Here is a 27185-nt window from a genome sequence, read left to right on the forward strand (position 1 = left end):
GCAACAACTAACCTCACCACCTGCTCGACGGGAGTTGCTAATAGCCTGTCCAATCATGTCATAAATTTCAAGCTGTTGGGGAACAAAATTTGTTTACATTTAGTTCAGACTGCGATATTCTTTGAAAACTAGGTGTAAAAAGCAAAAAGCACAGTCCTACAAAAAATACTGGAAAAAAAGCAGTGAAGCGCTCTGACTGGATTACACAGTACTAAACATCCTGGCATCACTGTCCAGGTACAGGCTTATGATCTATGAATCAGACTGTAAAGCACAATCATCCTTCAAACACACTGTCAGGCTGAACTCCTACACCTCAACCGCCAACAATGCAAAGTTCCAAGACTGAGATACTGCTGTGCCTAACATACTCTCCTGTACTGAACCATGAATACATTTCCAGTTACTGGGAAGCGGCTTATGTTTATGGTACTTTATGCCAATTGTGCACAGTGCACTTTTAAGTCTTCAAAGGCTTAGAGGTCATGAACAAGCAATAGCAGTCAGGACAGAAGACATGCAGTCGATGGGAGAATACTGACACATTTCTGGACTATTGTAGCAGCATCTTTCTCATAGTCTTCCTCCTTGGAGCCGGTGGAGGCAGTGCGCAGCTGAAGACCGCTACCAACATGCAGAATGGCCATGCAGGTGGCTACACTAACACCTGAGAAGAAAGCAGGATTGATTTTTGATGAAAATGAAAGAAATGAACCACAGTACTTAATGAAGATTTATGGCAAGCTGTGATGGGGCGAATCTCCCAAACCCCTCATTACTGCATGACCAAACTAATGCTATTGTTAGTGGTCTTAAACGTCTTTAGCACTACTAGTTTTTATCGTCCACAATTCCTTGGAGGGTTCAGGCCACTGAATGAAAACAGACATCCAATGCAAGGTGTATATTTCATAACAAACTAGAAACCCATTGTCAGTAAGCTTTGAGTCAACTGTTTCTTTTGAGTTAACCACTTTGACGTTTTAAACCATAAATCAGGTACTTGTATAAATGTAATTCCATGTTTAATCAGTGGTCACATACCAAAGACTGTAAACAAAATCTGTATACAGCTACCAGCGGCCTTAATATTAGAAGGATATATTGCTATGCAAAACTGTAAAACTATGCTCAGCGTTGGTTAGTATGAACTCCTAATCTGCGCCTGTGGCTGGAAGGTTGCCGGTTCGAATCCTGTGGCCGGCAGAGGAATCCTACTCTGTTGGGCCCCTGAGCAAGGCCCTTAACCCCCAACTGCTCCAGGGGCACCGTATAAATGGTTGACCCTGCGCTCTGACCCCAAGCTTCTCTCCCTGTTTGTGTCTGCGTGTCTCATGGTGAGCAATTTGGGGTATGTGAAAAGACAAATTCCCAATACAAGAAAATTGTATATGGCCCATAAAAGTGATCTTATCTAAATATCATTGAACTACAGTATGTTACAGAACATTAATATTCGTTTTAAAAAACAACACAAGGAGAAAATCATATTAAACCATAACCTACCTGCATAGAGACAGCTGAGGGCAAGAACAGTCACATCTAATAATCTTCCAGGAGTCAGGGGCTCCAGCACAGGCAGAGACAGCGTGTCTAGGGCCATTGTCACATCAATCACAAGGGAATGAAACCTACATCGACACAGAAGTAGCAGTGAGCTCAGCTCTCCTCCCTCGGGATTTATCTTGCAAGATTAGAGCATTGTTTCAAATGATAAACCTGAAAACAGTTTCCTGCATACCCAAAGGGTTGTGGGAGTATGGAACAAACTACCCAGGGCGTTTCTCAAAAAGAGTAGGGGTGTAACCCCGGCGTCCGATTCAAATTTCCCCTTGGCTCTTACCAATCATGGCCTCCTAATAATCCCCATCTCTGAATTGGCTTCATTACTCTGCTCTCCTCCCCACTGATAGCTGGTGTGTGGGGAGCATTCTGGCGCACTATGGCTGCCGTCGCAACATCCAGGTGGGGCTGCACACTGGTGGTGGTGGAGGGGATCCCCATTACCTGTAAAGCGCTTTGAGTGGAGTGTCCAGAAAAGCGCTATATATGTGTAAGCATTTATTAATATAATTACCCAACCCCAGGGGTGAAGCCAGTACTTGATTTTCATGCAAGAAACAGCTGGATAAAACCACTGGATCAATCAGCTACAGAAGAGACTAGAGGGGCTCGACGGCCTCCTCTTCCCCAAGTCAAGAGCGATCTGAGGCTCTGCGCTGCCGCCTGGCGAAGTCCAGTACCCACCCGTTGCGCACGGCTGTGGCGTCTGCGACGGTGGCCGGCATGATGAAGAAGGAGTTGGCCGAGACAGCGTCCTGGAAGCGGTTGATGTAGCGCAGGAAGTACGGCAGGTTGAGGCACACACGCAGCAGCTTCTCCGAGCCTCCTGTGGAGAACACAGCGCGCTACACTCCTGCACATCTACACCTCTGGCACAGGACACACCCCCAACATACCAGCCCCCTCCAGCCCCAAAAGGACCCGATCGGACAAAATCGGCTGGATGCTTGTGCGGGACACACTAGCGTTTGTCAGAATGATGACATTTTGGTACCTCTGAATCTTTAGTGGAACAGAATGTGGAAAACTTAAAATTGTGCAAAACAATTACAATGCCCATTTTCAATTATCCACCACGTCAAAATAAGAACTTTTAGTTACAAGCCCTGTGAACAATATATGAGAGCAAGGAACTGCATCAGCATACAAGTTCCATAGGAACAAGGAAAGGTCAATTCCAAGATGAAAAGTAATTTCCTTTTTCCTTTGCAAATAATAGCTATTACAGCACTTACTCTAAACTCTATACAAATATAGTTTATTGTCTGGGGTATATTTAAAATATTTTTCAATTCAGAAAATTAACAGACTTTATTAATAATTTTTTGGAACATACCTCGTGAATCTTTTTCACATCAAAAAGGTATTTCTTGGACAAAAAACGTAGAAGGTTGATCCCAATAAATAGTTATTTATGCCAAACAACAGATGAACTCACCCAGCTCTTGTAAACTTGCCACATTCTGGGAAATAAAGGCATTCTTCATTTTGGCCTGTGTAGCTTGGTCTGCAGTTGTCTGATCGTCACCATCACTTTCCGCCTGCCCAGACAGACCAAGCAACAGCATTAACCACAGCAGACAAAGAGATAATCACAGCGGACGAAGAGGCTAGGCACAATCAGGGTGAATTCATGTTAAAACTATAGTCCTTCCAAAGCACACACTAGACGCTTCATATCAAATCAGTAATAGAATTGCTAAAAATGAAAATATTTTAATTCAGGATAACCACTATTTGGCCCCTATTCTTTAAATTCTCTCTTATTTACTATTTACATGATTAGCACTAAAACCTCCTGGATTCCTGAGGTCTGAAGAGTCTATTCAGAGTCCGATTTTCTATTCTGAGAGTCTGTGGGAGCGTAAAACAAGCTCTCAAGCAGTGTTGTTGAAGGCAACAACTTGGGATTCTTTCACGGAGCGACTGGATAAGATGTATGGATCAATCAGCATATACTAAACTGACTAGAGGAGCCTAATGCTCTCCTCTTGATTGTAACCTTTCTAAACGGCAAAGGCAATTTCATTAAAAGCCTATGCATTTCCACTAAACTTTATTACAAGAAAAAGTACGTGATATGAATGCATTTCCATCATGTAAAATTGCTAAGGCACCTTTTAGCACCGCTTGTCAACACAACAAATATTTTAAAACACACTGCTGCAAAACACAAAAATGGATTTGTATTCCCCAAATACCATCTACGACACACTGTCCATGCACTGCAAAGGGAACGCTGGCGATGGGAGTAGTTTGCTGAACTAGCATCCTGCGGAGAAGACTCCCGTCCCCCAGTCGGAACTGACCTGTGCGTGGGTGGAAGGGGACGCCAGCAGGGTCACGTCGGGGTTGAAGACCGAGGTCAGCTGGTTGAAGAAGTTCATCTGGACCTCCTTTTGTCTCAGCTCAGGGTTCACCGGGGAAGGCAGCTCCTTCTGGTCTTCCACTGAAACACAGCAGGTGTGAGACAGAGCCTGGAGTGGGTATCGTCACTCACACCCACCACCCAGCACAGGAATGAGAGATGACAGATTCCATCTGACATGCACAGCGCACCAAAGCTTTCTTTCTGTGAGCCTTGGGCCTGGCAGAATAAAAAGAGGTTAATAACTTCTGACAGGACATTGTCTAGACATCAGAGCTTTAATAAGTGCACAAATATTAAGCAGCTGATAAAAAAGAATAGTGTTCGAATACTGGTCTGCTAGGCATTGCGTTATTGACGTATTGTGCTGCAAAACCATTCGGTGGCTCTTACCACTAAAGCAAGTTCTAGTTTCACTGGGGTTTGGTTTACATTTGAGATCTTAGTTGTGGCATTTTGCCTACAAGGGTTGCTGGCTTTGTCTCAGAGACTCCTGGAGGACTCCAAATTGCGCTTGGCATCTCCAGAAAAACTGCTGAATGATTAACGCAAGCAAGGTTGAGACTGGCCGGGTACAGACCAAACACACCCATCTTCTACCTGCTTCTTCCAACTCAGGGCCGTGGGCGAGGCCAGAGCCTATCCCAGCAAGCAACGGGCACAAAGCAGGGTACCCCCTGGACAGGACAAGTCCACCGCAGGCCCCCCAAACTGACTAGAGGAGCCAGTTCACAGCCAATTAACCGACCAGGACTTCACTTGATCTCAGCCAAAAGGCTCAGACGTTTTTGGACTACGGGAGGAAACCGGAGCACCTGGAGGGAACCCACACAGAAATGTTTGAGGCTGGTTAAGTAAACGGGGAGAACATACAAACTTGGTGCCGACAGCCCCCCTACGCCTGGAACTGAAGCCAGGGCCGCCGTGATTGTGCCAGTGCACAGCCCCTGGTGCAAGGACTACAGACTAAAAACAACGATGAGACCGGGGGATGTATACGGACTGCCCATCCGTACTGCTGATGCGCAATGTGAAACCTGAACCTGACAGTCCAAATCGGAAAGACAGCTTGGGGGGGGTTGTGTGGGGAACACCATCAAAAACAGCCAGACAACCAATTTGAAATGGATTCATCTGGAAGTGAATTGTCCTGTCTTGTGTAAGCTGTCCAGCCCACAGAGTTTTCAACATTCATCTGCTGGAACTCTTCCCAGCTTCATCACCCTGTATTATGCACACAAACACTGAGCTTTGAGGCTGGTTAAGTAAACGGAGGATTTGAAGTACCAACACAGAAACCTCACACTCAGGAGTAAGCACAGCAACACTGTTCTCTCCAAGACTGGCCTGAACACAACTGCAAACCAGCTCCATAGACCACAGTTAATTCAGGCATCTAATTAACCAGATACCATTTAAAACAAGGTCAGAACCTTAGTTTAGTACAGAATTTCACAAGGTCTTTTTTAGCTACAGCTTTCTTTTGGGACTCTGTTTTAGAACAAAGCCAAATCTTACATAATACATTTCCTCACGTTCTCTTGCAGGCACACAAGAGAGATTATTATTTTTATGATTGCGGGCTTTGCACACCCAATACAAATGACACGATTGAAAACTCAAAAGATCGCCGAGCAATGTCTTTATGTGTTAAAGCAGGTGTATAAGAATTTTAAAGCTAATTTCTTCTGTGAGCATATCGTTCAGTACAGATCAGTACTGTCGATAAATACGGAACTTTGACTTGTTTTTTGATGTATGCAGTTCTTATAACTAGCCGTTTGCAAACAGACTTTGATTTATCCCAAAACGGTTGGAGGAGTCTGAATGTTTCCACACGTCCTCAAAATTATCTCTCAAAGCTCATCTTCTCTATCTGTTTGCACTTGACCACATGACAAAACCAGAACGTTGAAGAAGCTACAGAGAGCCTTACCATCCGAGAGAGTCTTCACAGTCTGGGGAAGTTTGGCAGACTTCATCATCGCAGTGAAGGTAATGATCTCTGTTCTGTCCAGGCGGCTACAGCCAGTGCACAGTCCTTTTATTAAAAGGATCAGGTGCTTCTGAGGAAGGGAAAGCCAAAGACGACAGCGTAAGCTACTAGAGGAGACAGGCAACTACCCAGGATGCAGTTGGTCAGAATGTGAAAATGATTTATGCTTGTAAGAAATTATTTTACAAAGCCAATACATACTGATTGGGTCATAGCACAGCCAAGCGCTAATGGCTTCAGTAACTACAGACACAGATCGGGACCCTGGGCTGTGAATGAGCTACTCACCTGTGAAACTGCACACGCTTCATCTGGGTTTTCAAGTCGTAGCAGCGAGAATTCGATTAATACTTTACAGGCAGCAGCTACAGACAGTAACTGATTTCTAGGAACTGAAAATAAAAAGACAGAGGCAGCCATCACAACTGGGCATGTTTATTGTTTCTAACAAACAGGTGAGAGCTCACCCAAACAATTTAAGGGGAGAATTTAGGACTATGAGTGCCAATGGGGAGAAAGACAGCAAGGTAGTTATCTTATTTCAGACGTTTTGTGGTAAAAACCTAGAAATAGACATTTAAATAACAGTAGTAAAATGCGTTACTATCAACAGGTCTCAACACAAACAATTATTCTATTTTCAGCTGTGTCAGTATTCATTATACACAGTACAAATATTACTTCATTTAAACAAAACTATGAAGTGTGCAATGAATTGTACCACATGGCCACCATTATTTTTCCATTACAAGAAGTCATGAACTCACTCTGTCCACAGACCGTGGTGATGTAATGTGCAGAAAGAGCCACAAAGGATGAGTAAAAGGGCTCGTACTGTTTGTCATGGTGTAGAATCTCAGATTCACTGCAGGGAGAAACATTTGGTTACACTTAAGCAAGCCTAAAAAAAGAGAAACACGTTTCATCCAACAAACGTTTCGTTCAGCAAAAAGAATGGATTGAAAAATATGTCCAGTCCATAACTGACTGACTGCACCTGCTGCGATTGCACTTCAGCAATAGTGTTTGCTGCTGTATCTGGAAGTCACACTGCAGAAAACTGTTTTCCGGTCATTCAGTTCTATCTGTCTGACAGTGATTCCCCAAACCTGCTGATGGTACAGTTGAGATGTGTGCCAGCTTCACCTAGGCAAGGGCATTCAGGTTCAGCACTGTTTAGCTGTTATCACTAATCAAAAAGTGACTCTGTGCTATCATGCCGTGGAGTTGCATGCTGAATGATACTTAAAAAAAGACCACTTCGAGGGGATCCCAGGGCTACATGTCCAACTCCACATGTAGCTTCACATTCAACAAGGTGAAGGTGAGCAATCCAAGATCAAAACCCATGTATGCAGCAGGGCATTTACTGGAGCAATACAAGCAACCCGGCTTGCTCAGAGTCCCAACACCCTCTGGGTCTAGACCACTCCGTCAGCACTGCTGCTGAAGTAATGGCTCTAGGCTTCTAACCCTGAGTCCATGCTAAGCTTCGCTCCAGGCAGAAGGCTACATATTGAATACAGACCACCCTGCCATTAAGCCTGAAGGGTATCTGGTAGACTTGCTCACTCTAAAACTTTAATGCAAGCGCTGAAACCTATCCCTCTGAATAACCCCGATAACAATGGGACTGTTGAGCTCAGCTGAACACGGAAATACCAGAAGCACCAGTCTACCACAACTGCTTACAAGCCTAACGCACTCCTGTACCACAGCAGGCCACTGGAACACTGTCGAGCACCAGGAGCTTGGTGGTGACCGGAGGAAGGCTGTGTTTCTGTAGTAACTGCCATTTACACACTCTTGACCCAGGGAACTGAGCACAACAACTGCATCAGGTGCATTAGCAAATCAAGCAGAAACAAGAACATTAATGATTCAGCAAACGAAGGCATTTATTATTTTCAGATAAACGAATATTTGGGATGCTGATGGTATCAGGAAGTGAAAGAGGCCTATGGATGGGTGTGTCCGCATTGGCACAGAGAAAGCATTTTAGTTTGCCTTCCGCAACACCCTTGAATAAACAAACACACACACACACAAATACGGTAGATCCCTGCCGTGATCAAGTGTGTGTAGCCCTCGAATTCAGCTGTAACCATCGGCTCCACCTCTACTTGAAGGGCAGCGAAACAAATCTGCCGTTTCTGATCAAGGCGACAACCCAGTCTAAACCTGCCCCCCTTGTGCCTACAGCTGCGAATAAACCACAAGCAGTCCAGTGGAAGAGCAGCCTTTTTGTAAATCAGTTGATACCCAACGTGTCTGCGCTTATGCTAGATTTAAAAAAAAAAAAACAGCCACATCGTGTACAAAATCACCCAGACAAGAGGGTGGCGATAGCTTTTGCCGATTGCGTGTGATTTAACTTGCCACGACCAAGCACCCTCTTCAGCTGATACCAATTATATCATTTAGGATCCCTGTTAACTCCGGAGTCCAGCCACTCCGCCGCGTATCACGGACAACACCGGCATTTTCTTAAAATAAGGCAGGTTCTTAGGAGGACAAACTGATAAATGTTTTGCCGCACGATACTGTTTCACGTAACTATCAATCACCAACAAGCAAATAAACCCGATGACAGCCGTGTGACAGGTCACCGCATTTGAGTCATATTAAAAACAGAAGACATGTACGTGTTTTTTTCCAGCTTAGACACCAAGTTTTGAGTTGTGCGCTGCCGTCTTTAGGCTGCTAAATCCTCTCGGAAACAATCACAATGCGATATTTTTTCCGACTGTGCCTTTAATTCATCGACCCCCCTTCTCTCCCCGGCCTGATGATAAAGCAGATTCTCGGTTTGTGGCTCTCAACGCCAAGCGCAGATCCAGCCTCCCTGCTCCACGCTGCAGTCCCTCCCATCCAGCGACAGGGCCTCGACAAACCTGTTAATGATAGATCCCACAAGCTGCGGCAGCTCCTTCGTCTCAAAGGCCGTGTAAGAAGCTGATAAAAGCGGTCGGACAGCCGCAGTCCACTCAGGTTCTCCATCTCCTCCACTCGACGCCATCTTGGGATTCTGTGCGATATGAGGCGATCCGCCCCCCTCCAAAGAAGGAAATGAGGTAATCACAAGACAGCCTAACAGCAGGAAGTGAGGTCATCTCTAAAAGTAAACGTAAGGGGGTGGGGGAGAGAAAGAGATTATTGATGATGTCACACTGACGTCGGGTGTGCCCTGCGTGCTGAACGCTGATTTTATCAATCTAGTTAAATGGCCGAACATTTTTTTTTCTTTTTGCCTGGAAATGCTCGCAACATTTCCATTAGAATTATCATTAGTATATCTTTGTTTTTACCACCAATATGTTTTTAATGTAGTTAAATCAAGCCTTTTTTTACAAAGTATGTAACCATGGTGATTGGATGACATCTTGTTATCCATTATATTTTTATGATTAATTTAGCTGTAGCTTTAAACCAGTGGCAACATTACTTTAGATAATGGTGAATAGCCTATTATGCTGTATTCTGAATAATGTGATTTTTAAACTTAAAGGAGTGCAATGAAATAAAAGACTGTTCAATTCGTGGTGTGGGCATTGGCTTAGGAGGTTCAGTGAGATCAGTGTTAACCGTATTTCCAGTGTTGAACAGGAGTTCCAGCTATTCCCCTCAATCACTATCCCAATATTTAAAACCTGGACAGATTACAACAGGAGGGACTCTTAAATTGGCAAAATAATTTTGTCAAACTTCACACTGACTGGTGAGGGGACTTCACTGCTGCCTTTGCCGAAATTATTTTTGATCATCACCTGGCAGTCACAAAACACATCAGGTCAATTTTTAATTCGTTTATTCTGTTCTCACAATGCTGAATTCCATTATTCCAAAAAGAAATGGCAACACCTCACAAAGACTCATGCAACCAAAGTACAAGAGTCTCCCTTGACTCTGCACCTCATTTTCACAGCCCTTAACACCCACCTACTCCCACAGTGCCATGCTTCCACTAGGCTATACTTCCAAACCACAACAGAGGCTTCAGGAGTTCCAGCAGAATCTGGGACAAAGAGATTGTACTAGGTTCTACTGGAACATCATTGTACCAAGAGACTACCGAGGTAAAAGTTTAGTGTTTGGGAATAGAGTCTAAGAGCTCTATATCCTCCCCCCCCCCCAATTACAACCGACCCAATGTAAAAGGTCAGCATAAAAATATCACGTCTGTTTCTGCTTCTTATCACATACTGTACCAATGTTCTGAGCGACTCTCTGATGTGGCCATGCTTATACTGGCAAAAACAGTCACTAAATAAAACTAATCTTTTAAAAGCAGTAAGACTAGATGATGCACGTCTCACACAGCAGTGAAGAGTACATCCGGGAAGAACATAATATACACACTTTGCTTTCTCTTTCGTACTTGAGAACCACCGAAGCAGTTTCTCCTTATTGTCTTACAATAAATGAATTCCCACAATACATTGCAGAGGAAGGTCTAAATCTCTTTCAGTGAACATTTGTAAGGAAACGCCAACTGCAAAACTTAAGGGAAAAGACACAAGAAATCAATACAACTAAACAATGTCACAAAATAAAGATGGTAATCATTTCTTCTTATATAGATCAAGATCTCAGTGTAGGAAACTAGTAATTCTTATTAAAACGTGAAGCCAACTAATTGATTTTGAAAGTATTTTGAAAGTGGGATTTTCAAAAGCTTAGCCCCCGAATTTAGGGATGAAGAACCACCCTTCTCTGGTTATAATAATTCGATTATTTTAAATCTTTAGGTGGTGTGAAATAATATATTTCATGTTATAAATATATTTTCCAAAAAGAGCACATGCTGCATGTACCAAGCACCCAGACCTCAAGTAAATTGTTTTTTTTTTATATATACACATTTTAAAAATAAGAAATTCCAGTGCACAGCAGACTTTCGGAAAACCAATAACATTTCTGATGTTTCAAGTTAAGAATTACAAAAAAATGAGATCCATTCAGTCCATTTTAGTCCATCAAATCATACCTGGGTGAATCACTTAAAATTTTAAGTCTATTATAAATAAGGTTAAACGAATGTATGTTTAAGATTAAGTTTCCCAAAAATATGCATTAATTAAAAAGAATACTGCACATTTCTTAACCATGTGCGAAGAAGTCTTCAAGTGTTCATCAGTTGACCCATCTTTTCATTTGCTCTCCGACTCTGTGGCACCTTCCTCCATGATCCCAAGACCACAAATCTCCTAAAGCTTGCATTTCAACCAGAGCCCGAACAACATCAACACAATCATTCCGTAGAAATGGCAACTCATTAACAACGAGTCAATGAAAGTAAATATTTGTTCTATTGTAAAATAAAATGTTATGGCCAATCCTGTGTTAAATAAAGTACAATGCACAGACAGTAAAAATGAAAGGGATAGCTCAATTCAGAGCCCTCTGCTTTCTGAAAGAACTTTCAGGCGGAGAGTGGAATTCCAAGGGTGTGTCAAAGGAATCCTCTTCATTGGAGGTACATACAGTCCTTTCTTTATTAATCAAGAAATTCCAGCTAACGAGGACAACAGCTTTCCAACAGTTCTGAGATCATCTTCAAGAAAAACATTCAAGTACGGAAGATCACATGAAAAGTAGTCAAGGGAAATACCCCCAAAATCATTCTGATGTCTCTTTTCCCACGTGCACGTTGTGACACTACATACAAATATCCCTACAATTTCGCTACCAGATTCAGAGGATTCTAAATGTTGGATGATGAAGGGCTCTGGTTGGGAAGAACCTGGGTATTAGTGGTCTACAGAAAATGGGTCTGGAAACCGCTGTCCAAGTCATCCCAGGGCGCCAATTTGCAGAAGGGGCGGCGTCCGTCATGTGGGGTGTCCTGGCTGAAGCAAAGCACGCCTTACCGCCAGGCGCGGTTCAGCAACTTGACCTGGGCCAGCCGCTTCGTGATCATGGTGGCAAACACCAGGCCGAAGAGCACGCTGCTGATCAGCACGTAGTCATAGTCATCCTTCAGAACGTCGAACTGCTTCGAGGGGTAGACCCGCGTCTGGTAGATGTCCAGGCCGTATGCCACCACCTGGGAGAAAAGAGGTCAATCCATTGAGATCCGATTTGGCTCAGTGCGTTGAACCCATCCCTAGCCATTATCGTTTGTGGGTTGTCATTCTGTACAGCATGGGTAGGCAAATTCTGGACCATCCAATTCCTTTATTTTTTCCTGGTTGCTAGCTATGCCACAGGCAAGCTGTGGAATAGCCTGGAACGTTAACTATTTGAGTTCCATAGCAAACAATATCACTGTATACCATGAATGTTTATATTATTATATTCCACCAATAAAGCCTTATATTTTTAAAAGTTTAAAAAGGAAAAACAAAATACAAATTCTCGTCACTACCATACTGACATTACCTTGATATGACTCATATACAATGCTGTAATACAATATTATCTGCTGCAATACAAAATACAGCTATTTTAAATATTTTATAGAGCCACAAAATAAAGTATCTAAAATTTTAGTTTTCATTGCTGCTTACTGAATATATTACTTAAAATAAGTCATTTCTACCCATGAATGGATAGCACTAGAACTAATACAGTTCTCAGTTGAACACGACATGATAATTTCCTTCGATCCAATCCAGCGTATATAATTTACGCTGCCTTGAGTTTGTGTGTAGTTCTCTACCCTGTTTCATTGACAGCAGTCCTCTGCAGAGTCCAGACTTACCAGACAGGTAGACTCCAAACCAGAGGGGGCAGTGTAGATCCCTCTCACTCTGGACACAGTCTGATTGTAGTTAATGAACCACTCTGTGCGGATCGGCATCTCTGGGGCATAAGGTATAAGGTTCTCTTCACTGAATAACAGAAAAAAAAGATTTCTAGTGAAAAATGGGACTTAATAAATACAAGCTAAAATAATTGGACAAAAGTGCTCAGACCCACTCTTAATGCCGTTTTTACAGTCTTGCCCATTTCTAGGCTTGTGGAACCTAATTCCATCTGGACACAGCTACTAATAGGGTTTCATGGCACACAGTAAGACTACTGGGGCTCTTCACAGTCATGTTATGAATTTTCCACAGAGCTGGGAAGGAGATTGTTTTCACCACGATCATTTTAACCCATGTCAGGTGTACAGCTCTGCAGACTGTTTACTAGAAAGCAGCCAAGAGTGTGGGACTCACCGACTTTGCTCTGATGGCACCTCCGGTCGGCGGGGATCAAGGAACATCTTGGGCAGGGAGAGGATGGCTCCAGAGGGCAGCCCCACTGCGAGCAGTTCAAGCCACCCCAGAATGAAAACCAACAATCCCAACGTCACAAGAGACCTTCTAAAGAAGAGCGCCCCCTACAGGATACCGATACTGTACGCAACTTCCAACACACACAGTTACTCTTTAAATATTCTCTATTGATGAAGGAAAGATCAAGAAATCAAGAAATCTTAATTTCACTTGTTTCGGGATCGCACTGCAAGTAGCAGCGATCGATCTTGAGTGCACAAATGTAACTGCAGTAACACCAGTGTGAATGATGTCATTTTCTTAATCAATAGATTCAGAGATGGCTGTTGGATTATCGACTTCTACATCTCCCACTGACTCCCACTATTTTTGCACACTGCTTGTGCTGTGTTTTATTGAAGTTGAGTGCTGTTGTTGTCGCTGCTGTCGTTGTTCTGTCTTTAAGTTGGCGCTTCCTTCATGTCTTTATATTGGAGCACACATCGCGCATATGGCCAGTAGAACTGAACTCTGAACCCTAACGCTCTTATCGTTCATCCGGTGCCTCTCACCCAGGAGATGGCGGCTGGTGATTCCCTTCTCGGTGAGGGTGGCCTCCAGCGTGCTGATGGTGGAGGGGAAGATGTAGGACTGCTGCAGCACCTGGGGGGCGTGTGGGCGGTCCAGGGAGCTGAAGGCGGAGCTGTTGTACTGCTCCGTGCCCTCGAACAGCTCCAGCACCGAGAACTCATTCCGCCGCAGCTTGGTGTTCCAGTACTCGTACTGAGGGAGGGGCAGAGAGAGGCGGCGGGCGCCAGTTCAGTTTGCCACGAGAGGCGACACGCAAGCAAGCATTTCCTTGTACTGATGTGCATTTGAGAATAAGAGAAAAGGAGGGAAGAGAGTCTTTCCTGTTGTGACACAGAGGTGATCCAAAAGAAATCCGGAGAGATCCGAAACTCCGCTAGAGGGCCTAATGAGACAAGGAATTGCTCTGACTTCTCTGACAGCCGCGTGGGTATGCGATAAGATGATTGCCAGCAGCTGCTCCCATTCAGAGGAGCAGGAATATAAGAAACCCACAAGGATGTCTCCCTGTGTGTATTAGAACGTCGCTGACAGAGAACCAGCTAAGGAGCTTTCCTGCATAAAAGGCATATGATACTTTTTACATCACAGGCTCTGAAATTTCAGATCTTTTTTTCTTGGTGGCAATGATCATGCTGCAGATTGAGCAAAAGCCTAGCATGAGGCGTTTGTTCGTTTGTGACTGAAGTTTAGCATTTGGAACCATATTCAGTCAGATCAGGTTCAAACCTCTTTGGGCCTATTAAAACAACTGCCAATCAACCCGGATGCTCTTGGCAGGTGGTAAGAAACCAGGGTGCCCAAAATAAACCCACGCAATTACAAGGAGTACGTACAAACCATGCCGCCCACTATAACACACAATGCCCAGGATGCTCACCACCACCCAGTTCTCGGAGTGGACGAAGTGCACAGGCCCGCGGGCTTTCCTCTGCACAGCCTCGTGAATGATGCGCCCCGTGACGCCGTCGATCAGATAGATTCCCACAAAGCTGCGCTCCTGGTGGGCATCGGTGCTCTCTGTCACCACGGCCAGCAGGTTAGGGTTCAGGTACTGGAGAGACACGCACAAGCCAGCTTGGGAAATGTACCCCTTTGATCTCTTGTACATGTTAAATCAAGTTCTGTCACTGCCTTGAGGATCACAGTGAATTAAGTGAAAGGTTAACCAGCTTAAATCATAATTACTGCATCTGAAATGACTGGTTCTACATCTTTTGTTCCCCATCTGATAAAACAACACAGCTGACTCCGCATATGCAGGTCTGAACAATTGTTCTCATAAAAACTCAAGGAGAAATTAGTTTTCCAAGATGTATTTCTAGCAGTTTTTCATGACTTCCAACTTCCTTCAATTTATCATAAAATATAATACATTTAGTTGTTCAGTTTATCAACTGGGTTTAGCCATCGTACAACTCTAATATACTGTTAATACATTGTTTAGCATTTTCTGTTACCTTTCCAGAGCAATTATTTTCTTTCCATTTTCAATTGTTTTCTGGCTTGGAAATTAAACTGGCAATTTATCACTATGTGATTGGCCTTTTTTGACATCATTTTATCAGAATAAATCTTCAATGCTATCGATTGCATTATGTAAGATTTAAAGAAAGTACTAGCATTTTATTGTATCTCAGTCCTGGTCACTTTCCCTGCATGAATTCCTGTAGCCCAGTTCAGCAGTACTACTAGAGAGTGGGTCAGAACCTCGGTTTCCCACGATGAAACTTGCTGCTTTTTTCCCCCAACCTGACTCAGAGAAATGAAGGCCGAGGGCTACCTTGAAGAGGACACTGCGATCACCCATCACACGCCCCTGAGAATGGACATGCTCGTTAGCTCTCTTCCCTTTCACTGCCACAATCCTCTGCACCTCTGTGGGAATGACCACCTCCCAGATCAGCTCAGTGGACAGGTCCTAAAAGAAGGATCACACGTACTCTCTTACCACAGACCAACACTTCACAGGTTTGTGATAGACCAGCCATACAGTATGTATGCACCGGCAATATTGATTTCAGCCACAGGAGGTCAGCCTGACACACTTTGTGTCAGAGCATTGAGAAGGCTGTGCTGAACAAGGCTTGTGTGCATTTACATGGGGCTCCAGGTTGTTATCTCAATGCATCACAGCAGAACATAATTTAAGGTTTCTTTAAATAGTCAAACAAATGACGGTGAAGGGTATTTTGAAGGACACTGCTTTTAAATATCCCAAAAGTTAGAGAAGTCTTGCTGTCCACTGTGGAATATTTTCAAAATGTGAAAGAAAAGCATTTAACTTCTGGTTCTTGAGCTCTGCCTGGAGCGAGACAAAGGGGTTTTTCAATTTCTCAAGAATCCCAATAGGAAAAGCTACAGATTTCTGCAAAACCAGACCAACAGGTTACAGTTTCAGGTCAGAGTGGGGAGCACGTTCGCTTTTTCCTTGAGGTCGTCACAGGAAAAGAACTACAGGAGCACTGCTGAGCTCACTCTCCAAGAAGTCAATCTGCTCCCGTGGGAAGGAGGCAAAAAGTCTTCAGAGATCAATCGGAACAGATTAACAGTTTGAGAAGGGTTAAATTAGTTCAAGTTAAATTATTACACAAGGATTAATACACATGCTCATTTCCTCTCCTTGACTACTCTGTCCTCAGGGATACAAGGATAATGAGCCACGAAGAGGAGGTTTATATATGCAAGTCCCCCATTGCAGCTAGGACTGTAAGAAGGATCTTCCACAATGCAGATCCCTGTTGATCTAAGCACACCGCGCAAGGGGGTTTCACCCAGAGAACCAGCAGGAAATACCTTGCGCAGTCGGAAGCCAGCCAGCCTGCCCTGGGCGGAGTCCACCAGGTAGAAGAAGATGGAGGAGGCCATCTCCTGCAGCTGCTGCAGGACATTCTTTGTGGAGGGAAAAGCTGTGACCTGGATGAATGCCACAGAAAAAGCCAGGCCAGAGACACACACAAACACACACAGTTGTCAGTAGGCAAAAGTTTCCCTTTTCAGGAACTCCCTCCCAATCAACATCAGAAATGCAACTATTTTAGATTATTTTCAATCCAGAGTGAAAACCTTTCCTTTAGAATATAACCTTTAACCAGCTTTGTAATGGCCTATGCTTTGGTTTTTAGTTGGTTCAGCTTGCCGTGGATGCTTTAGTATGAAATGCTCTTAAGAAGAGTACATTTCTGTTATATTTCCTCTCAGGTACTAGACTAGCAGTCTTCCTTTGTTAAGAGCATGGAGACATATCTCTCAGCATAGTTGTTTGTCCTTAAACTCTGTTACTCTTTAAAGAAAACGGGATGTCTGCATGTACAATACCTGAAACAGGTCTATATAGGAATTGAATTACAACATGCATGTTGAGAGCAAAAAAGACTTTTGCCTTTGGATTACTTTTTTTAACTAGAGCATTTTAGGGCCAAAAAATCTGATTTTTTTAGAAGAATCGTTATCTACATATGTGATTTACAATTTAATATGGGATATAAAAATAAAGATCCTCTCTCACCTTGTACTGGTCATCAATCAGCAACAGGACCTTGGCATAGTCCTGATCCATCAGGGGCAGCAGCAGGGACTGGAGAATAGGACGTCCCAGGACAGGGGGGGTGATATGACTCTTTTTGCCAAAAATGGGGTTAAACACATGCAGGGTGCTCAGGCCGGTTTCCTGCAAGCACACACAATAATAATCTCAAACCAAAAAGAACAAGAACATAAAGAAATTTAAGTTAAAAAAAGAAGTCAAGTCAATCTCCACTCCACTTTAGCAGTTCAGAAGCTTAATACAACTACTTAACACAACATTCAGGATTTTACAACTGCAGACAGAAAATAAGAAGCTGCTGTCTGGACTCGGTGTATCCCAGCGTACATCGGTGTACCTTGTCCTTGATCAACAAGGTGCATTGTGGCGGATGGGGGAAGTGGGCGGTCGTCCTTTGTACAACCAGCTTGAAGGAGGCACTGGGCTGGATGTCGTGTAGGTAGTGCTTCCACAGCACGGTGCCCGACTTGCTGTCGATGCCAAAGAGCTGCAGCAGGAAGAAGCACCAACAACACCCCTTAGTTAACACGCACATTCCCATTTAACTGCCAAACCGGAGAAGCTTCGACCAACACGAACTGCAAACATATTAAACAAACATCCACTGATCCTCTAGTCGTAAGTACTGGGGCATTTCTCTTAAAAAAACCCTTGCAAAACATAAATGCCAGAACTAACAAGTGAAACGGTCACTTTTTAATGTTGCAAAGCGCTTGTAATTGCTGTTCTTTCTGTAAAATGACTACTAAGATCTAAACACTGTCTCATTTCATTAAAATACCAGCATCCTCAATACCAACTACAACAAATAGACTGCCACTTTTTAATTAGGAACTATACTAATCAACAAGTGAACCCTCTAAATAACTGAGGAGTATAATCTCACAGAGGAGACATAGAATATGATTATGCTTCCATTTCATCTTTGTGTTGCCTTTAAAATGTATGACAGGACCGACAGGACATCAGACCAGATTGTGTGAAACGGTTTCAGGATGCTCCGAAGTGAAATTGTATGGCCATGCTTGTTATTTGGCACAATGCCCAGAAGATGAACTGATCCAGAGTTCACAGAAGTAGCTGAAGGAGCCGTGTCCAAAGAGCAGGCGGCCTTACCTTCCCCGACGCCGTCACCATCACCATCATCTTCTGCAGGTTGAACTCGTCGCGGGCCAGAGTCTCGATGGTGACTTCGTTCTTAACGTGGTTGCGGGGTTTGCGGGCGTCGTAGAAGAGCTTCCACAGGTGGGCTGTCCAGGCCTGCAGCAGGATGAGCTGGGACGACAGGCGCTTCAGCACCATTCCCAGCAGACCGTCTGGGGAAAAACAAGAGCCGCTCAACCGCTGGGGCCCGTCTGCACTTCTGTATACTGATCCCCTCTCTTTACACAGCTTCAGACTCAGAATCCACATGATCGAATCCACCTTCTTCTACTACTGTCAACAATATTAACTACAACTGGGCTAGATAGACCACACAATCCTCTCGTTTCTTACTATTCTTATGTTTTAATATCTGTATTTTATGTCAGGGAGTAGCAAAGTCAACTTGCTGGAGGGCTGTGGTGTGTTCTGGCATATGTCGTACTCAGAACTCACAGTTACATATTTGCTCATATAATTGTAATTAACAGGCTTCGCATTAAAACTTCACATTACTCGTCGGGCTTCAGAATGTTTGAGGTACCGCACTTTCAATCTATCAACAATAAAAAATGATATATATAGGGATCAGAGCAGCCCACTTACTCCCTTTGCACAATTATGTACAAGAAACACAAGCTTGTACACTTTACCTTGAATAGCTGGATCCAAACGTAGCAATGAGAGGAATAAAGAAACACCGTAAGAGAGAGACTTAGAGATCCGACTGGGGATGGGAAGAGAGTAGTAACATGTTGTAGTTTTTGTAATCATAATAAGACACAGTTACACAAATACGTAAGTTCAAAGAAATTGTTCACAACAAGCACACCAGAGAGCAAGAGCTTTTCCAAATTAACTACCTAGTTAGACAATCCTAAAACGCAACATCTACTCTTCTACTTATAGCTGTTAATTCTCTCCAATTCAACGTTCTGTTCTCAACATTGCAGTTTGGGAAAAAGCATTTCAACAATCTTCAAGAAACCATTTTGCATGGCTATAAAAAGAAAATGCTTAGACACAGATCACACAGCGGCCGTGTCTGAAGTGTTCTGAAAAAGGACCCGACGTGTATTGATTTTTTCTAAGTGATTGTTTACAGGGAAAGGTTTGTACAGTTTTGGATTTCAAGGGAAAGCTTGCTGTTTGTTTTGAGAGTGGGATGATCTACTGTCAAAATTAGTCAAAACTGTTTCAGAATGACAGAAACCGGGTCACGTCAATAAAATGTCGCACAGGCTCGAGCAAGCCTAGCCTGTGCAGAAGCCAGCCTCATCTTCACATCCTTCTTGGATAGACGAGCAGATATAGGAGGAGCTTCTGTCCTATTCAAACAGAAAAGTCTGTAATGCAAAGTAATGTTTTTTAATAGAACTATGCTAATGAGGAATGACCAATTGTGTCATTCTGTTGCAGCTCACAGCGATGAATCCTATACCAACAGTGGGAAAAATGAGGGGGGCTAACAGGCACCCAGATGTTCTAGACATGTTCGGAAAACTGCTTTGTGAATCCTGGTCATAGCTGGGTAGTGACCAGAACCGGACTGGGACCTGGATGTCTGGATAACAGAACTGCCTGGGCGCAGAGCGTGTGCCTTCATGGGCTAAGCCGAGTGCAACATTTTACATGAGTTAAAAGAAGTTAAAATTCTCCAGCTTATATCGTTCGTATCTTCAAATAAAAATCCTAACTGAACGCAGTAAAGAAAGGGAATTTTTTTGCATTACCAGCTTTCTTGCCAAACTCCCCCTCCAGCTCAGCTTGGGTTCCCGTCAGCGGTAGATCCACCATCTCCATGGTAACGACCTCTGCCAGAGCCTCTTCCCTGGACCACAGCACCCTCCCTGAGACAGGAAGCCATTACCAGACGCTCCGCAGACAACACACAGCTCGCACGCATAGATTTCTCCACCTTTCTCTGAAGGAGGGAGCCTCTCTCACGACCACCCTCTTCCTATTCTGTGTTCACGGACGCTGACAATAAATTGAAGGAAAATTCAGCCACAATGAAGAGATTGTTTTCCGGTGAGACACAGAAATAAAAGTATTATATATTCTACAAGATCCCCTTTCCTATCCAAAGGAAGCAGCAATTACCAAACAAATATATGCATGGTCTGATATAAGCAACTGGATCATGTAGGTAATTTCTGCAGAATCTGAGTTCTGATCAATGGAATTTAGATCTTGATTCGCCACAGATGAAGCACAAGTTGACCACCCTGGAGCCGAAACTGGAATCTCTGACTGTACCTCACAGGGACAGCAACACCTACCTGGCTGCTGAATGAAGGTCAGGGCATGATCCTCAGTCTGTACCAAGACCCGGTAGCCAACAGAGTCATCTTTCTTCAGGAACGCGTGTACATAGAGCTGAGAAGGAGGAAAGGTGGCAGATGTTTAACTCGGAGCTCCTGCCTCTCTGATTCAGAGCAGCTGCACCACTCTGGAGCTGCAGGTATGGTCTGGGCATGGAGGAGGACCAGGACAGGGCTTTCACACTCCTCCAGTGTCAGTCAGAACTTTAATTTACCATAGGAGCACACCTGATAATGACAATATAATGTGGAACTATGATTATAACATTATTCCAAACCATACACCTGGTAACACCAAAGCAGGGAACTCCAACTGCAAATAAAGGATTATCGTTGGTAAAAACAGAAATTAGGATGTTTAAAAACATGCCTGGGTGACTGGACAACCCAGAGAACTGAGGATCAATGTTGGTGCTTCTTTCATATTTATGTTTGCTTCTAAATCAAATGAAGTTTCAGCTCCCGGACTATAACATCAAGTAGTTATTTTTTAAAGAAAACCAAAATGTTACTATATATTTTTTCCCTTTATTGACACTCTAGACTAAAAGTTGTCTATATCCTCAAGATAATCACCTAAACAGATTTTTTTTGCGTTGTTTTCAATTTATATTTGACTTTTACCATGTTTGTTTCTACAGCTATGCCCCACTTCAAACTAGAGAAGGATCCTGATAGCATACGAACCATGGGATTACACTGTGCCTCACTTTGGCACTGAGTTTATACTATGGACCAAACTCAAGTGACAGATAAAATCTCATAGTCTTATCTTAAACATACTCAAGGATCAATGAGTACTTTTGAGATTCTGGATGTTTTGAGATTTTAAGAACTACACTATGGGGTGCACTTATGCACACTGATTAATTCCGGGCTTGATGAAGGAAAAAAAACTACTAACTGACTGACAGCTACTGGAAATTGGAAGAGAAGGCATTGAAATGACAGCAAAAGTATTGCACATGTATTCCCGCCTTGTAACTTAAGAGTTATTTTGTCTTTCTAAACCAAAACCCCTATGTACACTGCACTGGGCTGCACAGCCCAGCTGGGGTAGGGGCTTGTGCGGAGTGAGGTGACTGTCCTACTCACTCTCTCTGGCCGCCCACCACTGGGGTCCGTGTGGTAGGTGATGGAGGTGTCCAGGAGTCTCCTCCCAGATGTTGCAGAGTACAGATTGATGCTGCAGGCCTTGAGGGGAGGAAAGGACGGAGGGTTACAAGCCTGAAATTTCAACCAGATGAACTGTGGTGATCAACGATGAATATCATGGCATGGCATTATAGCTATCTGAGCTTAGCACTGTTATTTCTCTTAAATGGCTTACTGGGAAAGATACAGCAGTTCAAAATTTAATTTGCAAGGTAGATCAGTGCATATTTTTCACCACAGCTGGCACACATGGCAGGGTAATTCATAATCCTAGCAGCCAGATACAGACCTCCTCCAAAACATTCTTCAATCACAAATTACTGTATATGTATTGGGGGAAACTACAACTGCTGCTTTGCTCCCCAGTTAATCTGATTCACTCACGGTGTTGTTCTTAGGCGTCATGACAGCAGCCACAGTCTTCTCCCCAGTCGTAGCGAAAGACACCAGGAAAGCCTGAAACATTTCCCAACATCATCCGCTTACTTCAGTGGTTCTGAGCCTTTGAAACAATGTCCCCCTTTCCGTTAACACAACGCAACAGGCCCCTCTTTGGTGTATGACCTAATAAATGTATTTGAATATTTAAAAAAATGATTTTATTTCAATAACTATTTGTGACCAATCTTATACAACCAAAATTATTTTTAGATAGTGAAACAGATTTAAGGTAGCATGATCTAAATTCAGTTGATTTAAGAATTTGCCTTAAACATTATCAATGTGAGCTCTGATGCTGCATATTTGCCACAAGCTTTGACATACTCAGTTTTGTGGAAAAAAGAGCACAATGCAAGCTACTTTCAACATCAAGCCTGTTGCGGTGTTTATTTCTGATCATCGGAAGTGTAAACATCCAGCCTCGCGCAGAGAGGTAGATGAAATTGAGGATGTGCAGAGGTTTTTATGTTCAATTAGTGTGATTGGATCAGACTTTGTCTACTAGATTTTGCTAATCGATGCTCTAGAATGAAAAGCGCTGGAGGCAGCTCCTGCTTACCGGCTGGAAGGCCCGGAGGGAGATAACCAGGCCGTCGCCGAGCTGCAGCAGGGTGTGGTGATCGGGGCCGAGCTGCAGGAAGAACTCGGGGAGCGGGGGCCGGGCCGGGTTGGGCTGGGTGGACACAATGACCGGCTGGAATCCAGGGGACACCTCGAGATCCAGAGACTGGTGAGAGATCGAGAGGGAGGAGGAGCACAACGTTAACAAGGGCTCCCAACAGCACCTGCCGATGGGAATGGTTTATTTCCTCCATACTACACCATTTCCATCTAAAGCATATATATATGAAAAACACTCTTTAGACAACCAAAACAATGAAAGTAATTAAAAAAAGTTATGAAAATTTACTCTTTCATTTAATAAGTACTGTGCTGAGCAGCCAGCTTACCTGCAGCAGGAGCTGCTTCATATCCTGCTGGTGGTCAGTGTCCAGGGGCAGGGTGTAGAGGGACTGGGTGGTGGGGTCAACACACACCAGGACCCCAGTGCTGACCACTGCACAGCCTGGCTGCAGACTGGCCAGCCACGGAGCTTCCACAGATCTCTGCAGAGGACAGTACAGCATCATTTAAACCTATTACTTGATCATTTTAATATGGTGAATATGGTTTAATATGGTTAATGGTTTATATGGTATGGTTTAATATGGTTAATATGGTGAATCCCATTGGTAACACACGTGGCTTGCCATGTACACATGTATATAAGGCACCAGCATTGTCAAACTAAATATAATGGTGTTAAAACCTTGTAAAATGTGCTCCTTTTAGTATGTACTCTGCTACTGCATACAGTATTTCTCACATATTAAACACTACTTAGTAAGACACTGTCCATAAACGCCTTGTTGATTGGCTGCATAACTACAAATCAGAATCTTAAAATTTAAAGATGATGCAGTCAGACCTGTGTCTAAAAGCTCTACCTGGCTTTAGGTTGTGACATGCCAGAAATACCTGAATCTTTGTGCTGTATTTCAAATAATTCTTGCAGAGAGTTTATCATGTTAACAGCTGCAGTTAACTTTAAAGACTGAACTTCAAATCCAGTAAACTAAATAAACACAGCTGAGGCATTTATTTCTAGCAAAGCAAACAAATATTTTTGGAAAAATATATTCACAGAGATATCACTTCTTTGTGACAAAATGACACATGAAAACTGTTTCTTACTTAACAGTATAAGAAAGATCAGTTCTTGCAACCAGCACAGCTAGAACCCACTTGGATTTGTCAACTCTATTATCAAGACAAACAGCTTTCATTGTCCTATCTTCCAGGAGAACAATATTCTCAATATTATCACATACAATGTTAAAAGTCATAACAGTAAAAATAAGCTCTAAACTATGGCATGATAATGGCACTCTGAAAAATATTACTAAAAAGACATAACTGTACTGTTGCAATATACTTTTATAGTTTTTAGGGGCTAAAGAAGCATTCAATACACAGAACAGAGACTAAATGTTCTTTAAATGGTTCTTCAAATGTGTTTGGCTTACGATGGCCAGTAAAATAAGTGTAGAGTTCAACACAATTTACTGTTGAAGTAATTCAATTTCAGGCTTCCTCAAGTTTAAAAAAACAGATAATATCCTAAGAAGCTTCTTTGCTTAAGTGATACGTCGACATTTATTGCCAATGAATGCATGCTTACCTGTTTCATTATCTCTCCATCCTCAATGTTGTAGGCAATGATGACAAGATGGGAGTGAGGCACTACTCCCAGCACATAGACCTCTCCACTACCCCCCGAGTACACTGTCTGGTACTGCACGGTCTCACTGCAGGAAACACAAGATCCCACACTTTGATCTCCTTTTTCAGACACACAGTGCTCTTGTAAAGGCTTTACACTTCAATAGACTCCAATAACTGTTGAGAATTACTGGGTTTCATTGAGCCAAATGTATTTTAACTTAAGTAATTCACCATATTATAAGGTGGAGCTATCATGGTTTCAAAATTCCACTGACAGGCTGTACTGCTGCTCATGATTCCATAGGAGCCACTAAAACACTGGGATTGGGTTTGGAAAGGAGGGAAACAAGCATCATTCTTTTGGCCTACCTATCTGGCAGGTTCTCTACCCATCTCTGATGGCCGTTGGAGAGGTAGTGCAGGGAGATGGCACCTGTCTTCAGCACAGCCACATACTTCACCGAGTCCTGCAGCCCTACAAAAGTGGCCGCCTGAAAACTGTGCCAAAGAAAAAGCAGGTTTTGTCAGTCACTTCAAACACTTCACTGACAATTAACTAGCAAAAAGCTTAAAAAGTGCAGTACTCTTGAGTATAAAGAAGGCATTAACATTTAAAGTACCATACTTATACATCTTCATGTAAAGCAGTACGCTGAATACGTTCCGGGAAACACATAAGTGCAATTTTCATTTTGTTTACACAAGTGTAGAATTAGTACTTTTAAAATTTAAAAGTTTTCAAAAGCACTATTTTTTAACAGCTGGGTAAAAACGAATTAACACCATCTGGGGTGAGACAGCTACAGTCATTGGTTCATTTACCTTCCAGTGTCCAACAGGGTCTCCCAGTTTAAACCACCAACGTTGGTTTCCCAAGAGCGCACCAATCGCCCATTTCCAGACACCACCACTGCATCTGGGGATAAACGCAAACAGAACAGTAAGCCAAAACAGCAATCATGATCCCATCTGACTAACCTCCCTTCACCTCATGATTCTAGGGCAACACCTGGTATTTGGCATCGTGTATATTATGCAGCAAAACTGCTACTCTTAATGTAATTTTCTTACTGTAACATCACATTGCAAATTAATATGGCAGTGCAGTAACTCTCATAAGCCACTGATCTCTATTATGGAAAACGAGGATTAGTTTTTGTTACTTTATACTTAAGACTTTCAATTAATAAAGTAAAAACAGCAGTGTTTATAAAACACAAGCACAGAAACCAGACTGATGCTACTAGTTATTTTGCTCCATTGCACTCCAGGAAAGAGCTGGACTCACCTTGACCATGGAACAGCATCGTTTCAATGCCTCCCTCTGGCCCACTCTTGTCCACGTGCCTCCAGACTACACACACGGAGGAGAACAACATCACAGACCACGAGAGAACTGACAACAACCCCCTCGAGACTCGTCAGATATTGAACATGTTTTTACTGAGAATGTCATCTGTCAGCAATTAACAGAAGTCTGCCTAGGATGTGTCAGATCTGGTACCAGTTCAAATTATAACAAGGTGCAAGGTAATCAGAGAAAGACTTTACTGAAACACTCAGGACCAGCACTATGCCCCCCTTTAAAACACGTTTTGCTGATTATATGTATTTTTCACTTTTAGACGAACAGTCCAGGAGACTAGTGGAGATTTGGTACATTTTCCAGAGGATGTAGACAGCAAGTTCAGTCAAAGACACATATTCTGCAAATCTGCTTCTACTTACAGATTTCTCCATTCCTGGAATTGAGGGAAGCGATAATATTCTGCTCGGTGGCCAGCAGGAGCTTTTTGGATGCCTGCGTTTGGGTGTCGAAATAGGCGAAGCGTACTCTGCCTACATACTGCTGTCTCCTGTGACAGAGAACACACGGGTGCCGTCACTGAAGGGCTATTTCATTAAAAAGGTTATGTACAGTACAAATACATACATTCAATGCACAAAATACTCGGCCTCGCCTCCTTCTTGGAACGAAGGTGGACAGATTTTCCATCTTTCAAATACTCAAGAGTTAAAGAACCAGCCGCTGGATTTTGAACTGATAAAAAACTCATCGTTCGACCTACAACACATTTTCATCTAGTTAAACCAAAACTGCAAAAACTAAGGGTACTGTTCCGTACAAAAACTAAATTATCACGGTTTCACACACTAAAACCCCACACGAAGTTACACGCTTACACAGACTAGGAAGCGTTACATTTGTTCAAATGCTAATATGTCCAATACACTCGGGAATCTGTCACAGCCCTCTTTCATTAACGAGCAGTGCTGCTCCAGGTACAAAAAACGCATCTTCCGTCCAAAACGATCGCGTTTAACTGAAACCGTAACTCACCAGTCAAACTTCCCGACCTGATCTTCAAAAACAGCAGCAGAGTGATATAATAAGAAGGAGAAAAAAGCGAAACCGGCCAAAAAACCTGCCATAGTGAAATAGAAAGACCTCCACTAGCCCACAATCCACCGGGAGATGAAGTTGAGAAAGATAAAAATGTACTCCCTCCAAATTGCCAGATAGAATACGAATTTGAAAAATAAAATAAAAATTCCAGAACATGTATTTAATTTATTTATCGCATGAACATAA

The 27185-nt window shown here is 43.1% G+C and overlaps 2 protein-coding genes across 8 annotated transcripts in view; both read right to left on the minus strand.

Annotated features, from left to right (window-relative positions):
• Nucleotides 1-9037, minus strand: part of ubr4 (ubiquitin protein ligase E3 component n-recognin 4) — a 69819-nt gene extending 60782 nt beyond the window's left edge. For all 7 annotated transcript variants that reach the window (XM_069183945.1, XM_069183944.1, XM_069183941.1 and 4 more), the window contains exons 1-10: nt 8822-9037; nt 6695-6792; nt 6216-6319; nt 5868-5997; nt 3873-4012; nt 3002-3104; nt 2248-2389; nt 1507-1631; nt 543-667; nt 13-72 (exon numbers count right to left, since the gene is read on the minus strand). In XM_069183945.1, coding sequence (XP_069040046.1) covers nt 13-72; nt 543-667; nt 1507-1631; nt 2248-2389; nt 3002-3104; nt 3873-4012; nt 5868-5997; nt 6216-6319; nt 6695-6792; nt 8822-8946 — 1152 coding nt within the window. In that variant the 5' untranslated portion in view covers nt 8947-9037. The remainder of the gene's footprint in view (nt 1-12; nt 73-542; nt 668-1506; nt 1632-2247; nt 2390-3001; nt 3105-3872; nt 4013-5867; nt 5998-6215; nt 6320-6694; nt 6793-8821) is intronic.
• Nucleotides 9038-9718: 681 nt separating this feature from the next.
• On the minus strand, nt 9719-27060 carry emc1 (ER membrane protein complex subunit 1). The gene is made up of 22 exons (XM_069183818.1): nt 26934-27060; nt 26321-26448; nt 25881-25946; nt 25415-25508; nt 24962-25090; nt 24549-24675; nt 23278-23433; nt 22887-23054; nt 22271-22342; nt 21827-21925; nt 20690-20786; nt 20141-20257; nt 18381-18580; nt 17602-17751; nt 17226-17387; nt 16514-16633; nt 15501-15638; nt 14598-14771; nt 13702-13912; nt 13091-13175; nt 12631-12760; nt 9719-11973 (listed from the first exon to the last, which is right to left on the minus strand). The coding sequence occupies exons 1-22, from the start codon at nt 27023-27025 to the stop codon at nt 11794-11796; spliced, it is 2895 nt and encodes a 964-aa protein (XP_069039919.1). The 5' UTR covers nt 27026-27060; the 3' UTR covers nt 9719-11793.
• Between the last annotated feature and the right edge of the window lie 125 nt (nt 27061-27185).

The sequence above is a fragment of the Lepisosteus oculatus genome, chromosome 25 (genome assembly GCF_040954835.1).
Source record: "Lepisosteus oculatus isolate fLepOcu1 chromosome 25, fLepOcu1.hap2, whole genome shotgun sequence".
Lineage (NCBI taxonomy): Eukaryota > Metazoa > Chordata > Actinopteri > Semionotiformes > Lepisosteidae > Lepisosteus > Lepisosteus oculatus.

Excerpts from the sequence above, each read along its gene's own strand:
- emc1 (XM_069183818.1), bottom strand. The coding sequence starts at position 27,025 with ATGGCAGGTTTTTTGGCCGGTTTCGCTTTTTTCTCCTTCTTATTATAT. Across the intron at positions 25,947-26,320 it reads TTCCAGGAATGGAGAAATCT|TCTGGAGGCACGTGGACAAG; the intron begins GTAAGTAGAAGC and ends CCGTGTGTGTAG. Across the intron at positions 12,761-13,090 it reads GTGCCATCAGAGCAAAGTCG|TGAAGAGAACCTTATACCTT; the intron begins GTGAGTCCCACA and ends TCTGTTATTCAG.